Source organism: Pavona decussata, unplaced genomic scaffold, assembly GCF_977016875.1.
Source record: "Pavona decussata unplaced genomic scaffold, jaPavDecu1.1 SCAFFOLD_102, whole genome shotgun sequence".
Lineage (NCBI taxonomy): Eukaryota > Metazoa > Cnidaria > Anthozoa > Scleractinia > Agariciidae > Pavona > Pavona decussata.
The window spans coordinates 5,626,582-5,642,579 of record NW_028145517.1 but is presented as its reverse complement, the minus strand read 5'-3'; the positions used below and the strand labels follow the sequence as shown (position 1 = coordinate 5,642,579).

Sequence of the window (15,998 nt, the reverse complement as noted above, 5' to 3'; positions counted from 1 at the left end):
GGAACTGGAATTGCGTGGGACAATTAATACGCAAGTTTCTGGGGTTATTTCAGTACTTTCTTGCTAACATATCACGACAATTATTTTCTCCTTAGCTGCCGTACTTGGAGTGTAATCAAGATCCGTGTCTATAGAAGTTTCGAGACAGTTAAAATCAGACGATATTTTGTCTTAAGCCCAAAGAACAAGATGATGAATTTTTGGTCTGATAAATTTATAATTGTTCAAAATAAAAGGTCAAGTAAACAACATCTGTCAGGTATTTGCAATGCGAATTTTTTTCCGTCCGAGTGGTGCTTTAATTCTTTGCGTGACAGTTGCGTTACATTCGATCCGGGTTTTGGAACGAGAGCGAGCAAGTTGACAAATTGAAATTGTAAATCGCCGAATGTAAGTTCTTTTCAACTTTATCACACAAGATGAACTTGAAATCACATTAATTAAACGGATGCAGGGCTGTTGTAAAAAGGATAAACGGATGTAACACATAGCCCACAAATAACGTCCGCCTCGCCCTCTGGGTTTACAAATAAACTGCGCCCTGAATAAACAAAGAAGCTAGGCAAATCGTTCCTGATAATAGCAGAACCGAAGAGGGTTGTACGCTCTAGTGAACTCAAGGTACGTGATAAACAGGTTGACTAGCGAAACTGAAGTTAAGTTAAATTTAGAAAAGTTGCAAAACTGACTTTTAAAATCAGCACCTTCAGATAATTATACCCTGCGGAGGAGGGGTTTAATTGGCCTTCAAGATCTCTTCTTGGGAACTCAGAAAACCTCGCTTAATGCTGATTCATTTTACTGTAGAAGAAATATTTGCTTGAAAAAATCATAGGGTGCATGGAACACCAGATTTGAAACAAATGGTGTTTATAAATAAAGTTCCTAAGTGATTCAATCACCGTGTGGGCGTGAACAACCCAATACTGAGTTGTTTGAAGTGGATCATAACAAGAGCCTGAAAAGCTTTTCAGGATGTTACAAGAAAGTCGTTACTTCTGTTTATGACGCAATCTATCAATTATTATCTCGAATATAACAAGAAGTTATATTTACTTTTATATTGACGAATTCCCCAGGGCTAGGAGAGGGGGTGGCTCATCGACCCCTTCCCCAAACGGGTGCCTTTTTTCACCTTCGTAGTGCGAAATTTACAATTTTAGTATTGTTATAAGCGTCGCGTAAATGTGCAACCTCGTTCCAAGTGCTTTCATCTTGTAAATTGGGCGGGGCCGAGAATGTTTTAAATCTAAGTATCCGAAAGGGAGCCAAAAATTAGGCAGAAATTCCTGACCAAATGTACGAAGCAAAGACCCCGCACATGAACATGCTGCCGCGATGTATCTTTGAGGTATACGGAAAAGGGTAGAATTTTTCGTTTTATGTAAGTAAAAGGTGAGTCATTTCGGTAAAAAGTGGTGAGTGCTGATAGAAAAGGTACGAGTTATGTTAGGCTCTGAAAACGATTCAATTCAGTGAGGGGGCGTTGGTCAAATCTTTACTGGTCACTAAAATTAAAAGCTTTGTATGAATTCTCTTTCGCTAAATTCAGGGATATTTCTATGCTTCGTGTCGTTGCGCACGTTTTTTGTTTTTTTTTTTTTCCTCTGGGAAAACTTCTCAGTATTTGTTTTCGGTATTTGTACTCCCCCAGCCCCCAAAAATAAAACCCTGAGAGTGATATGATGATGTCACGCAACATTGCTTGTCACACTAGCTACTGTAGCTACTACAGCTCGCACTAAAGTTTATTATTGTCAGTAACACTAAACTCAGTCTTAAATTTAATTTAATACCACGACAGAAACTTTATACAACAATTTTTTTTTAATATTTGAAATCAATGACTAAATAATTATTGGTAGTAGTACGTACCACATTCTTGAAAACTTATCCAACTTTCACTAAATATAATATGAACAGCAATTGAATCACACTATATTTTGTTTCACAGCGCATAACTTAATAACAATACACTGTAGGCTGAAATCATGCAAAATATGTGATCAAAAGCGTTTTGTCTTTATGTGAGCATAACTCTAAAACAAAGTTTAAATAATTTCTCACAGAGTAATATGTCATTTATCATAGTGAATAAGAACCAAGACTTGAATAAAATACAAAACCATGGGAAAGGTTGCCATTAAAAGGGCACCTATACTGGGGAAACCAACATTTACCAGTCATGGAAAACAAAGGTTGCAGAATGAGCACATAACTTGTTTGCTCTCATAAGCGCTACAGTCTGCAAAAAATGTCTGGGGAAAATCACTTTTAAAAGTGACAGGGAAGTTGAGGTTTTTGTTTTCAAAACAAACTCTGGTAATCTTTAGCTTAAAGAATGTACCTGACCCCCCCCCCCCCCCCCCCACACACACACACACACACACACACACACACACACACACACCAGGGGCTGTCAACCTCCCACGTCTTCAAATATGGAGAATATCAATTCCCAGCCAGCACCAACAAAGCGCCTCACAGGGGCGTGGCATAAAGGCTACGTTCTCGGCTTCAGTGGGGGGACTATTTTAAAGGAATATTTTTCTATGAAACAGTAGCTGAAACAACGATAAACATTTGAGATTTTATTCTAGGCAAATCGAGTCTACCACTAATAGCACACTTTGGCAATCAACTGGGATATTACAGACATTAATCTAGAGACCGAGAGATATAGTTTAAAATCTGGAGATTACAGACAGAAATCTGGAGACTGGGAGATACAGTTCAAAATCTGGAGTCTCCCCCGGGAGAATTGACAGCCCTGACACACACACACACATGGCACAACACCATCATGGATATCATATATGGGTACACATATAGATGGATCACAGTTTCACTTTTAAGGGCAGTTTTCAATCAAGTGTGTAGTAATTCATGTTTTGCTGGTTTCGCACGATTCTCAGGTTTCAGCTTTACTGAAAAATCTGCATGGAGAAAAGTTTCCTGCTTTGCCAGGTGCTGTATAGCACACTGGTTTATGGCCAAACCATCTGAGCCCTGAGGATAGTATCTGGTCACCATGAAGGAGTTGGAGGCCTATGAGGTCAGATGCTTTCCCCTGTGGTAATGAGTGTGTACATCCAAGATTGGCCTTTGTACCATTCCAGAACCCACAAAGCAAATGTGCACCACTGACAGTATCAAGCCATTACTACAATCAGTTTGTCCCTTCCTCAACTAACAAACAAAATCAATTTGGTTTCTGTTTCACACATTTTCTCAAATGTAATATCAATGTCTGCATCTGCCTTGACTGGATTCAGTGATTAAGCTTACTTTGGCTTTGGTTGTAAGAGTCTTGATTGAAAACTGTTCTAATGTGCATCACTGAAGTTTGGATACACCATTCAAACAAGCTGATGCAGTTCTGAGAGGGGGTGCAGGATTTCTACTGTGGGATTGGGGCTTTACAACATGCATTTAACATTTTACAACATCTGGTATCATAAGAAGGTATATCATCCAGGTACGTGTAATCCTGAGAAGGGTAGTTTGTGGTGACATTGACTGACATTTTGACAACCTGAGCAGAAGAAATATCACCAAATAATTTGTGAATGATCAGTAGGTGTTGTAAACGTCTCTCAGTCAACAAAGTTGTGATATTACTGGTCATCTGTCAGTAATGCCATGATATTATAATTAATGGCTCTGTTGGTTGTAAAGACTGTAAAAAGTGATTCACGTGCATTTGTCAATCCATCTTTTGTTATTTATCAAATCTGCCTGTTGTTTATAGCAAAATTAGTCAGTTTGTCTATTGTTTGTCTGTTTTAGTGATGTTGTCAACAAGTTGTTTGTAGCCTTTGTAAGGTGCAGGTAGTTGTTGGCAATCAATCTACATTTACAAGTATTTAAGGCCAGTATTTTTACATAGAATGAATTTTAATTTACTGTGGCTAGGAAATATAAACTTGCCTTTGAGATATCTTTTTCTCTATAATATTCATAGCTAAACTGCATTTTGCTCATGTCTTTGTACAATGAACATTGCTATAAGGTTCAATCAATCAATTTGAAATACAAGAAAGACAAGAAAAATATTTCATAATAATTCATTAACGTTCTTGTCCAGTTGACATATAAGCCAGTAATTTACATAATCAATCTGCCATAAATGGCAAACACAACCTGCTAATATATTCAAGCTGAAACAAAATTTATATTAATACACGCAATAAAACACGTAATACGAGACGAAAGTGAATTTTCAAATTCCTTCTAATTTTTGAAATAGCGTGAAGTAAAAAAGTCTATCGTGGCTGTTTCCTTTCATCGAACTACCCTTTGTAGTTTTAAAATGAGATATAACAACAACGCTTAGCTGTCGAGTAGACAACAACACAAACGCCGCACACAGTCCCCAAAGAAAGCATTCGGCAGCATCGTCATCATGTCTTCGTCTGTGTTGATCACCATAGACATACACAGTCTTAGGCTGCTGGGTGTAGATGTGTTGGGGCTGGCCATAAGGCTGGTGATAGCCGTACTGTTGCTGCGGATAAGGTGCTTGATATGGCTGCGCTGAATATGGCGGTGGGGGATTGTGAGCACTTCCTTGTTGGTATTGTTCAAATCCAATTCCTCCGCTGCCTTGTGGTGGAGCACTTGGGTTATAAGGTGGAGGAGCCGCTGGATAACTCATTGTGTGTTAGTGTATTCACTCTCCTTGTGGCAATTTTGCTTGTTATTCACCCACCTGTCGACGACTGTACACCCTGCAAGTTTGTATGTAAGTAAAGCTTACTAATTAATTTGCTTAGCAAACCAAAGTCATTTTAGCCGTCGTTTTCGGTTTCCAAATGGTCTCCTTAGTTAAAAGAATACCTTACTTGAGCTTAAGCTGAAAAACTGAAACTTCTATAAGCTTAAAGTTGTTTAAGTACAACGCTGGAATGGTGAAATTTCTTAGTCGTAACTCAATGTCAAACGGCACATTGCCATGCAAATTTTTAGGATATACTGTTCGCAAAACGACCATTTACAGCCAAGGTCTTTTAAAAGATTGTTTAACCTTAATCTAACTTTTATAAACCAGTTAAAGACCCACCTCTTTATGTGCTTTATCCAAACTAAAGGGACACAAATACACGAATGTTCAACTCAATCTATATCGTCTCAACAGCTTTCAGCGGTCGACGTAAAGTCTAAGCGACGTCATGTTCCAAAATAAAATTCATGACGTAGCAGTACTCATCCTATGCGTTACTCGTGACCGATACCATGAATATGGATGACCGGTGGATGACCTGAAAAACTTCTGAAAAAAAAAAAAAACACAAATATGTGAGGGTTCTCGCACTCACTTGCTGCGCCCACCGGATGCCAGCTTTGGCGCGAAAAATTCCCGCCCGTGCTTTACAGATTCCAGTCGGGGTGAGGTGGGGATGATGACGTTCACGATTACCTAGACATTGAATTTTTATTGATTTTTATCAATAGGTGTTGCTCTTTCCTGAGCAAACTCTTGAATTTTTGCATTTAAGATTGAATGACTGAATCTGGAATGATCTTATACTGAACAGTGTACGTGTAATTATAAATTTCAAGAAGAATGTCCTCTCTTGTAAATTTATAATGATTTTATTCCCGTAACGGGAAGAGGAGAGGCAGGCTAGCATGGCAGTACTTTGCTTACCCAACGTGAAAACAAGAAACAATGTCAACGGCACCTTTTTTCCTTGCATAAGAGGTCCATGTCAAAAGAAAGGAAAGATGGCGTGTTATCGTGTCTCTCTTTTGATTAAAAGCGTGGTTCGATACCCACGGACATTTTGCCCAACCCCCCACTCCCCCGTGTCGTATTGTTTAGACCACGAAAAGAAAAGAAGTATCAGCATTGCTAAATTATAATTATATTTTTTCCGTGACTGACATTTTGCAGCGAGATGCAAAGATGCAAGATGTGTATTTAACTGTATATAGCAATCTGAAATGGGAACTTTTTCTCACCTATTGAAAAAATTGGGTCGGTCGAGCGATTGGAGAGTGAACTCCCCGCTTTGCTCGCGTAGTCTGTCCATATCTTAGCAGTTTCATTTTAACACAAACGAGTGAAAGGCTTCAGCTCCAACGTGACGACTCAGGGAGCAACTGAAAAATCTCACAAAGCTGTCACAATTTTTAACCACCATTGGGGTTTTGTCAAATTACCGTCGTAAAATTCGCTGATAAGCTCTGGACTTTTATTTGTCCAAAAGGTTTTTTTGGTTAGCTTATTTTCGGAAGGGAGGGGTGGGAAGGGGGGTGGGACGCTTCAGTTATCGAAGCGAGTTTTACGCTTCAAAAAAGGTTCGGCTTATATTTGAAGGAAATTTTGCATCTTTATTTAGTTTTATTTAGTTTATTTGCCACACACAATTAAGTTACAATGATTAATAAATTACAATAATCACAATGATTACCAATGATTACAAAGTTACAGTGATTAAAATACAAGAGATAGAAAAGAAGTGGCGAGGGAACCTAATAAAAACCATGGGGCTTATAAAACTAAGGTTAACTCCCAGAGAAATAAATGATGACTAAACCTGGACAATATGGTAAGCAAAGTATTGACAAGTCATATTTGTACACCCTTAACATAATAAGTAGTTGATGATAATGGAAATTTTAAAACGTAATCAGGCTGCCGGCAAGGACTCGAACCATGGTATCAGGCTGCATTCAAGGCAGACGTGCTAACCGATACACCATATTTTCACATCAAGTACGGTATTCCTTGCTTTTACACTAGTTAACTTACTTTGCCCCTTTTATATAATAGATCAGTTACAGTGAAGCTATGTAAAAGTATGGCTGGTTCACTTCCATTGGATATTGTCTTCAGTGCAGTCTAGTTCACTATGTAGTGTTAGGCCATCATATTAAACTCAAGCTCATCAGGGTATGAAAAGATGAAACAGCAAACAAGCCATGTTCTCATTAAATGAACATCTTTAATAAGTTATTATATATGTATTATAAATACCGTATACCACACCATGTAAGAACGACATGTCCACTGAATTAACTATACTTTCCTTACACGAGTGTTTATGATGCTTATTATTCTAATCTGAATAGACATTCTTCAAAAAGATTTTTGTCCCTCAGTTTTGACTAAGACCTTTCTTTATAATTAGCTTAAAATTGGCCTTTATTTAAAATCATTTTTAACGAGATGAAAACCTCAGTTAATATAACTTGCAATCGAGGATTAGCGTATAAATCGCCTTTCGAACAACCGGGCCCTGAAGTACAACGGAGGGCAAATCTTCACCCTTCTCCGCCGGCATGCACAGAGGTCAAGCAGAGTGTGACAATACGAGAAGGCTTTTGACAGAATTTTCTTTGTGCGTTAGTCTTTGCACGTGGTTTATATCATATGGCAACAGCTACTTAACACTGTGTAATTGCCATTTTGTCCTGTTTCTAGGTACATGATAATAAAATCAGTTTTGGTAATAACACCTAGCTTAGAAGTCCTTACGTTTCCGTCCGGTGCCGTCTACGGTGTTTTGTTGTTTTTGCTGTTGTTTGTTTGTTTTCTGTTTTTGTTTAGTTTTGGTTTCAAGTGAGAGTAAGTTTGCTGTGGGCGAAGAAAACGGGAGAGAAACAGGCCTTACAGACCTGAATTCATCTTAATCCCACGCTGATCAGGCGGTTGCTCAGTGCACGATGACCATTTACGTTGAAGGCAACTCCTCTAAAATATTTCGAGTTTGCCGCTGACCGGAAGTAAGGTGAGACTAAGTCCCCGCATCGCTTGATGCAATTATTGTCGTAAACGGATACGAAAAAGCCTGAGTAGAACCACATATCACAGATCAGCAGTTGATATTCAAAGCTTGTGTTCGCTTTTCCGCCCCCATCAAACAGTCCTGGTAAAAGTGTTCCATAATTTCCCTCGGCTACCAGAGTGGAGTTAATCTTGTACGTGAAGAAAGCTTTATCTCCAGTTGTTTCATCCACAAAAAGAATCTCGTGAAACTGCAAAAAAGGAAGGCACGTACGTGAATTATATTAATTAGGTCTTAAATGTGCCAATTGTTTCTAACTTTTTCCAAGTTAGAAACAAAACCTTTCCTTGCATTGCGACTATTTTACGTGTGCGGTTAAAAATTATAAATAAAACAAAAAAGTGCAACATGTAGCCTCTTGAGCGTGAATCCACTGACAGGGTTGACGCGTTTTCCCGCGCTTGTCGCTGGTTATTTGTATTAGAATTCTGATTGGTGCATTGGACTTTTTACGTCTGTTGTGATTGGTTAGAGAATTACTTTGGTACTGGTTTTAGAGAGGTTTTCAATTGAGGGCCTCTTCATATGAGCCCGGTTACCGGGCTGGCCCGGTAGGCAGAACGAATTTTGTCTTCTATTCATATGGGAAATCTAATCCCGGTTACCGAGATGAAAAATGTCCTGAAGGCCCAAAATACCCGTGGACCCGCGTTCCGACTTAACATAACATTCATTCAGGAGGCTTCAACACAAATACAAAAACATCCTAAATAGGGAAATCGGGAGGTTAACCCTGTGTAAAAACAATTTCCCTGACTTGTCAGCGACCTTAATTACAAGCCATGCTCAGTTAAAATTGTTTCGTCTCGGTCAGTCCCGGTATCCGGGCTGGAGTGTTCATATGGGAAAATTTCCAGCTCGGTTACCGAGATCTCGGTCGCAAAAAGCGAGATCTTGGTAACCGGGCCAGCCCGCCCTCTCATATGAACACATCGAAATTTTTGTAAAGAAAAGAGTGGCGAGGCGAGATCTCGGAAACCGAGCCAGCCCGGTCGACCGGGCTCATATGAAGAGGCCCTAAGTCGCAAAACTAAAACCAAAGTATACTCTGAGCAATCAAAACAGTCTCAAACAGCACAATAAATCAATCAGAACTCGATAGCAAATACATGTAGCCGGCGCCAAGCGCGGGAAAACGCGTACGAGCAAGTCATAATTTGTTTGGATTCTTATTGGTTGATAAAGTGGCGCAAAATTTTTCTAACCAATCATAGAGCATAGTAAAGCAAAACCAAAACAAACGCGAAATTAATTTCGACGGTTAATAAAGAACTTCTCTCTTGCGTATTTGGCAAGCTATTCATGAGGTTGAACTATATTTGATTTGACTGTAGTGTAATATAAAGCGTGGGTTATAAAGTCCTTGGTGCTAAAACAGGAAATACTTGCTTACCTGAATGTTCCTACAGTCAGTTCTGTAACCATTTCCTCCGTAAGGCAGATTCTCGTCATACATCACTTGCCCGGTAAGACTGACAAGGTTCCCAGTTGTATAACACATCGTCCATCCCCCTCCAAATGACGTCATATCACAGTAGGCCAAGTATTTGTTGAGCCCGCTATCCGTCTGTATCCAGTACATTCCACTGGGAGCATCCGGGAACGCTGCTTTTATCTTTTGGCAGCTGTTTCCTAATCGGTTATTGAACGAGGAATTAAAGTTATTTGTAAAACATAGAAAATGGCGCGAGCCAGCATAACCTGATGCTCATTATGCGGGAGGAAGTTAAAGTAATGACTCAGTGTTTACTGATGAATTTCGCCTGGAACATAATGATATCAGAGGAGCCAATATATTGGCTACTCGTACATTGTCGTGAGGAGAATTTAATTTGCGAGAACCGAATAAACAGCATGCGAGTGATTCTTCCTCCGTTTAGTGTCATCGTTAATGGGTCATAATAGGGAGCTTAAGCAACGACGACGGCGACGACAACGACAACGCCGCAAAGCAATAGGTTTAATGAGCAAAAACAATCGCTCTGCACATGCGTTTTACATTTTGGTACATTTCTCTGCCGTCCTCTGCAAAACAACAACGCGAAATGACCACATTTAAGGTTTTGTGGAGAACGTGAACGCACGACGGTGAATTTTTCATTTTCTTCCTTAACTTTTACGCCACTCCTACCAACTTGGTTCCTGGATAGTTCGCCGTTTCTGTAAAAGTTGAGCGAGTTGAAATAATCGCGAAGTAGCACAAATGAAATAAAGATATATTTTCGGGTGACGTTTTCGTTGCCGTTGTCGTCGTCGTTGCTTAAGCTCCCTAATATCAGTTGTCGCAAACGCCGTTAGATGTTTTCGAGTTTACAGTAAACGCTGACGTCACATTTGTGTGAGCCCACAGTGTTCATACATGTCTTGTGTCAACTTCGTTCCCAGGGTCCCTCCAGAAGATACCCTGGGAACGAGGTTGGTTTCGTGCAGGGGACAGTTGTATTGTTTTGCTAAGCATTCGTTTAAGTCTGCAGAAAAGGAACACATTCGAGCAAATACAAAATTAACAAATGTTTGATGAATCTGGCGCTTACCGCTTACGAAGCTTACATAAAGGGTTCATTGTGAATTAAGTTTGACTGTGTCACCTGACTTACCCGTCTCACAGTTTCTCCCGGTAAATCCCGCGGGACATAAGCACTGGAAAGTTGCTGAGTTCAAGGAAAGACAGGTGGCGTTGTTTAGACATGGACTGGATGAACAACTGTTCTATATGAACAATTTAGAAAAGGTGTAAGAAGACAAATGGTTTTACTTGATTATGCGACTAAGCTATCACTCTGTGCAAAGCTTCGACGGTTATCAACAAATAAGGAGGTAACGAGGTGGGCTAGAGGAGGGCAAGTATATCTGCATTCATTCTGCATCAAGAAAAATAAAAGTAAAAGAGCAAAGAAGTTTCAAGGTGCAATAAACCATTTTCGGCCCATCCTCGTTCTCAGGCTTATCGAGCAGGCGAGAGGCTTGGAACCGAGCGCGATGGCGCGAGGCGTCCTGGGCGCGTCTTCCCGATCAGCTCAACAGATGACGTCACGTTCGGCCAAAGACGACTGGGCACAAGGCTGTTCTTCGCCCATTGGAAAATTCTTCCTGAATACTTTTTTGACGTCATAAAACATTTAACCACTTAGTATTTCAGAGAAGCTGAACTAGCCAAACAACATTAAATAACCATGACTGTACCTTAGTTCCACTGTATATGTAAGTTGGCTTGGTAACAAAATCATTGGGGTGACGGAGATGATCCGATTTGCTGAGCTCGCAAGTGTGGCCATTAACTTGAAGAGGTCCTAGGTTGTAAGAGATGCACTCCAGCTCCACAAAACAGCTTAACTCACACTGATCATCATGTTGTACTTGTATGGTTTTAATCACGTGTCCTTCGAGGGCTTTGCCCGTGATCTTATGCACGTATTGTAATTCCCGGCATACTTCTGGTGAAACAGCAGAAGAAGACAACAATATCATTCTTTTAATTTGTCATGTCTCAGAGATAGTCTAATAAGAAGAACACATGCTGGACCCCCTACCGCATGCTTCGCCTGTATTCCGACCATCCGTCTTGCGAGTGTATCCCTAATCGACGATAAAGGGTAAGGCGATTTTCTCATTCAACTCAATCGGCGATGATTTGAATGATTTTAGCGTGATTTCACACCTGAAAATTTGTCTTCCCAGTATGTTCTACAAGTAAAAGGAATCCGATTTTGATGAGAAAATTCGTGATGAAAGCCGTTTAAACACTCAAATATCCTGACTCTTCTTTCTGTGAGGCTCTTACGTAGACATAGAAATTAAAGGTTGTGAACGCTGACTTCAGCTTAGCTGAACAAAGTTCGCTTTTTTGTTGTTTTCGCTGTGTTTGTCGGTAATGAGTTTTTCAGTTCGAATATTGTTTCTCTCCATGCAGGAGAGTTTCAACTATTACACTATTGTTTGTTCATGTGATAAATCATTTATGGCACTTGAAATTAAACTCGTTCGTGCATGCAGGAGCCCGGCACCTGGTTCGTGATAATTAAAGGTTTTACCTTATCTCAGTTATTGGTTGGCAAAACTCGTGTCACTTGCTCAGTCATTGAAAATAAGTAACATTTTAAAAAACCAATCGTGACTTATATTAATTGCTTACGCCCGTTTTTTCCCGCGCTCAGTATGCAGGTACTTGCCCCAGGGGGTACTCAGGATTTCAATAGACGGGGATGATCGAAGGATTTTTTTGGGTTTGAAATTTTCGATTCCGGGATTTTTTTGGGGTAGGAAAACTTAGCAAGTATTTTTTTGGGAGACTTGATTTAAGTAGAAAAACAATCTGAAGATTCGTGGTAGTGCCCGCGTATCCCGGCCGCGTTGTTATTCTGCATAATGTTGTTGTTGAAACAAAAGATGTTCTTGGGTGTCTCGAGTGTTGTTAGAATGACTACCAGATGCGGAAAAGCTTACTTCAGATGGTATGATGAATAAACCAACATCATCATTTAATGCTTTCTGAAAAATGTTAAGGCTCGGAAATTCGGCATGGGATTTTTTGGGGGCTAAGTTTTGGTCCAGGGATTTTTTTGGGTTTTGTTGGAAGCCCTAGGTTTCTTTTTGGGTCTTAATTTTTGCCCCCATTCGATCATCCCCGTCACTTGAAATCCAGTGTACCCCCCCCCCCCCCCGGGTACTTGCATGTATTTATTTCGACCTGTGATTGATTCGCTGTATTGTTTGTGTGTCTTGTCAAAAGCTAATCTCGTAGCCAGATCTCAGTTGGTTCGGGAATGTTACATGGCGTTAATGAACACTCTATTGAAGGGCACTTCTGACTAAATTTCGCAAAATCAGCAAACCGACATAATCGCAAGCCTTTACCATGTTCGTGATTCCATCGAGAAGAAGCCTTTAATTTACTATCGCTGAATAATATATGACATTTATTTTCGAATTTTTCTCTAACAAAAATGTTGTATGCTAGCGATACTTGATTATGACTAAGTTTGCAGGTGTTTGGGATTCAATCTTATCCTCTACAAGTTTGTAAAGCCATTGTGTTAAAAAAGGTATTTTTGCATAAGAAAGATGGAAAGTCAATCTCCTAGCATAGTTAATTTTAATTTAAGCCGCAAACATCAAGGTTGTTGTAAAAACTTGTCTCTGCAGCTAGGCTCAAAAGAATTTGGATAAAAAATGCAAGTGTAAGTTTCATGATCACAGTATCATGAGTGGGGACGCTGTTTTGGACTTAATCTAGTGGATAATCTTTTTGGCAAATAGAAAATTGGGGTGAGACATATTCTAAATGTTACTAGACAGGAATTAATTTGACACATTTATGGTTACCAATAATTAAGCGTTTTTAAACTGCAGAATCACTCTCCTAATGGTTTCATGTAAAGATTAAACAAGAGTAAATTATCCCTTCTTGCTTTCAGTTACTTTGTTTTGTGTTAATTTTTCTATTTCATGTCACCAAACGCAGTTATAAAGTATTTAAGCGAACCGATGAAATGTTAAGAAAGGTGAAAATACCCGGCGCTTTTTCTGGAGATAATTTATCCAAAGTTTGAGGTTTGACTCAAAAGTTTTAGATGGTGAAGGTATTTCTGAAACCTAATGCACTAACAAAACATTATGCCATGAAATAAGAATTGGCGAAGAATTGTCCAGGACTCCGGCAACGATAGTTAATATAGCCGATCTCAGGCGGTATAGTTGGAGATTTTCCACACTGTTTTGGCTAAATATGAAATCGCTTAAAAGCTATTAGTGACTCACCACTACTTTCAACACTTTGTAAGAAGTGAAGTGGAAGCACGATGTTTGAGAGAAACGATAACAGGAAGGCATCAAGCATGGTTACAAGGTAGCGAGAGAGAACATCGACTGAGCTACCTGCGAAGTAACTTAACTGTAGTTAATTAATGAATTTGCAGGCAACGTTTCTGGCCTCACGCTCCTAGCGTGCGTGGAGCATGAACTTGAGCCTGATGTTGCTTAGGAACACGATGAGTGGATGACGTTAGGACGTGATTGGCAACCCGGTTCCCAGAATGCAAAGTTCAATTTTTACCACCGATTTCTTTGCTACGCGACACTCGAATAAAAACTCCCGCGCGAGCATTTGGCGATTCGCTTCCGTCAATCATGCGCTTCTTATATGGTGTTATAGAAATGCCGCTCTTATTTTCAAAAAATATGGCGGCCACTGTGTAGCCTGTCCGGTCGACATGGTTGCTTCTTATTCTTCAAGTTTACCTTTGCGAGTGGTGTATTTGCTCGTGCGGGGTTTGAGCTTCGATTGATGGAAGCCACACTGACTGTCATTCCTCTTGCGTACTGAACTGAGCCATCTCTGTATTTCATATTCGTACACTCCTGGATATTGCTCAATTACTCTCCTTATAAACAATACGTTATGCGGTGCTGTAAATGAAAAAAAGGCGATCAGTGTCATCTATTGCATGTTCGTTTATTTATGCCGATTTATGCGATTAATTTTTCACCTACCGTCCATTTGTCTTGCTTTTCCCGTCCGGGCTTGCTAATCAACCGTGGAGGTATTTCTGTATTTTTTTCCGAATTTTCTTCACAAATGTCAACCCCACTTTCGGAAGTCTTGCTATAGCGATCGCGCTCAATCCCTGCACGAGCAAAAACACCAGTCGCCAACGTAAACTTGAAGATTAAGAAGCAACCATGTCGAACGAACAGGCCACACAGTGGCCGCCATATTTTTGAAAACAAGAGCGGCACACCTATAACACCATATAAGAGCACATGATTGACGGAAGCGAATCGCCAAATGGTCGCGGGAGTTTTTATTCGAGGGTTGCGTATCAATGAAATCGGTGGTAACATTTCCCAAAAACATTTCTTGGTGCCGGATTGTATACGGCACTCCTCGCCAGTGATTAAAACGTTATTAATTGCTTTTTGTGTGACTTTTTCTTTCTCTTCTTTCACCTAAAACTTTGACCAGTAAAATTATACATATTTGTAATCTATCAAATATTTTTCCTGTTTGGTCAAAGACGCGTCACTTGATCAATGTGCTCCAACCAAAACCGTACCTAGTTTTCACACTATAATCACTTCAGTGTGTTAAAAACTTCACGCTAGCTAGACAAGCGTTTCGCAATTTCCTTTTTGCAATTGATGCACTAGTCGTCGATAGGAAGATAACTCAGTTATCACATGAAACCCCACGATACGAAAAGTATTTGCGAATTCGTTTGTATGAATTGGTGGCAGTATTTTGTGCTAACCCGGGGGGGGGGGGGTACTAAAAAAAATTGGGTAGGGGTGTGCGGCCCGCTTCCCAAAACCCTTACCCTATCTATGACCAAAATCGACGATTTTCCCTACCCTATTTATGACCTGAAGTAGCTTCTTCTAAAAAAAATTCGAACCCAGGACTAGAGTGCAAAAATCTATATCCTATTTATTACCAAAATGGCGGCAAAATGGCTAAAAGGGATACCCTATTTATGACCAAAACAGCTGAAAAGCCATACCCTTTGGCGCCGCACATACCGATATAGCCCATATAAGGGAGTACCCCCCCACGGGGGTGCTAACTACCGTAATGATTCGATTTAGCGCCCGGGGCGCTTATTTACTTTTGGTACCTCAAGGGAGGGCGCTTATTCGGGACAGGACGCTTATTTAATTTTTTGAGAAACAACCTAATGTTCAAAACAAAACTTTAATAAATATTAAAATAACTAACAATAACAGAAACTGTAACAGTAATAAATCGTCGAAAGTTCAGTTGCTTTTAAAAAAATTGTTCATTTTAGCAGTAATAAACGGTATACGTGTACGGTACGGTGAATGTTCATGAGTTTATCTATTCGACGTCGATGACTTCAGTGGTGCTTATCAGAATAGGGGCGCTTATTAACAAAAACACATTCGAAGGGGGGCGCTTATTGGAAGGAGGGCGCTAAATCGAATTATTACGGTAGGTCAACGTTTGTAAAGTTTTCAACGTTTCTCCTTATTTACTAATACCCCATTCACACGAAGGCTTAAACACGTTTAAAAGCCTATTTCCGGTCAGCGTCAACTTCAACGAATTATAATGGTCATGTCCCACTCAACGGCCGGCTGATCAGTGTCGGGTAAGATGAGTATAGGCCTCCAAAGCCTCTAAGCGACAACTGCCCTTGTTGACGATGAATCTCATCCATTACTTTATTAGTCTGTTCATATGTTGGTCAT

General features: G+C 40.0%; 2 protein-coding genes across 2 annotated transcripts; both read right to left on the bottom strand.

Moving 5' to 3' along the window:
* Positions 1–2,571: 2,571 nt before the first annotated feature.
* LOC146471865 (uncharacterized) lies at positions 2,572–5,316 on the bottom strand. Its single transcript, XM_085120423.1, has 2 exons — positions 5,063–5,316; positions 2,572–4,730 (listed from the first exon to the last, which is right to left on the bottom strand). The coding sequence occupies exon 2, from the start codon at positions 4,655–4,657 to the stop codon at positions 4,223–4,225; it is 435 nt and encodes a 144-aa protein (XP_084976549.1). The 5' UTR covers positions 4,658–4,730; positions 5,063–5,316; the 3' UTR covers positions 2,572–4,222.
* Positions 5,317–6,309: 993 nt separating this feature from the next.
* On the bottom strand, positions 6,310–13,837 carry LOC146471864 (uncharacterized). The gene is made up of 5 exons (XM_085120846.1): positions 13,551–13,837; positions 10,977–11,227; positions 10,391–10,502; positions 9,187–9,425; positions 6,310–7,983 (listed from the first exon to the last, which is right to left on the bottom strand). Exons 1-5 carry the CDS (start codon positions 13,627–13,629, stop codon positions 7,630–7,632), a joined length of 1,035 nt encoding a protein of 344 aa, XP_084976972.1. The 5' UTR covers positions 13,630–13,837; the 3' UTR covers positions 6,310–7,629.
* Positions 13,838–15,998: the final 2,161 nt, after the last annotated feature.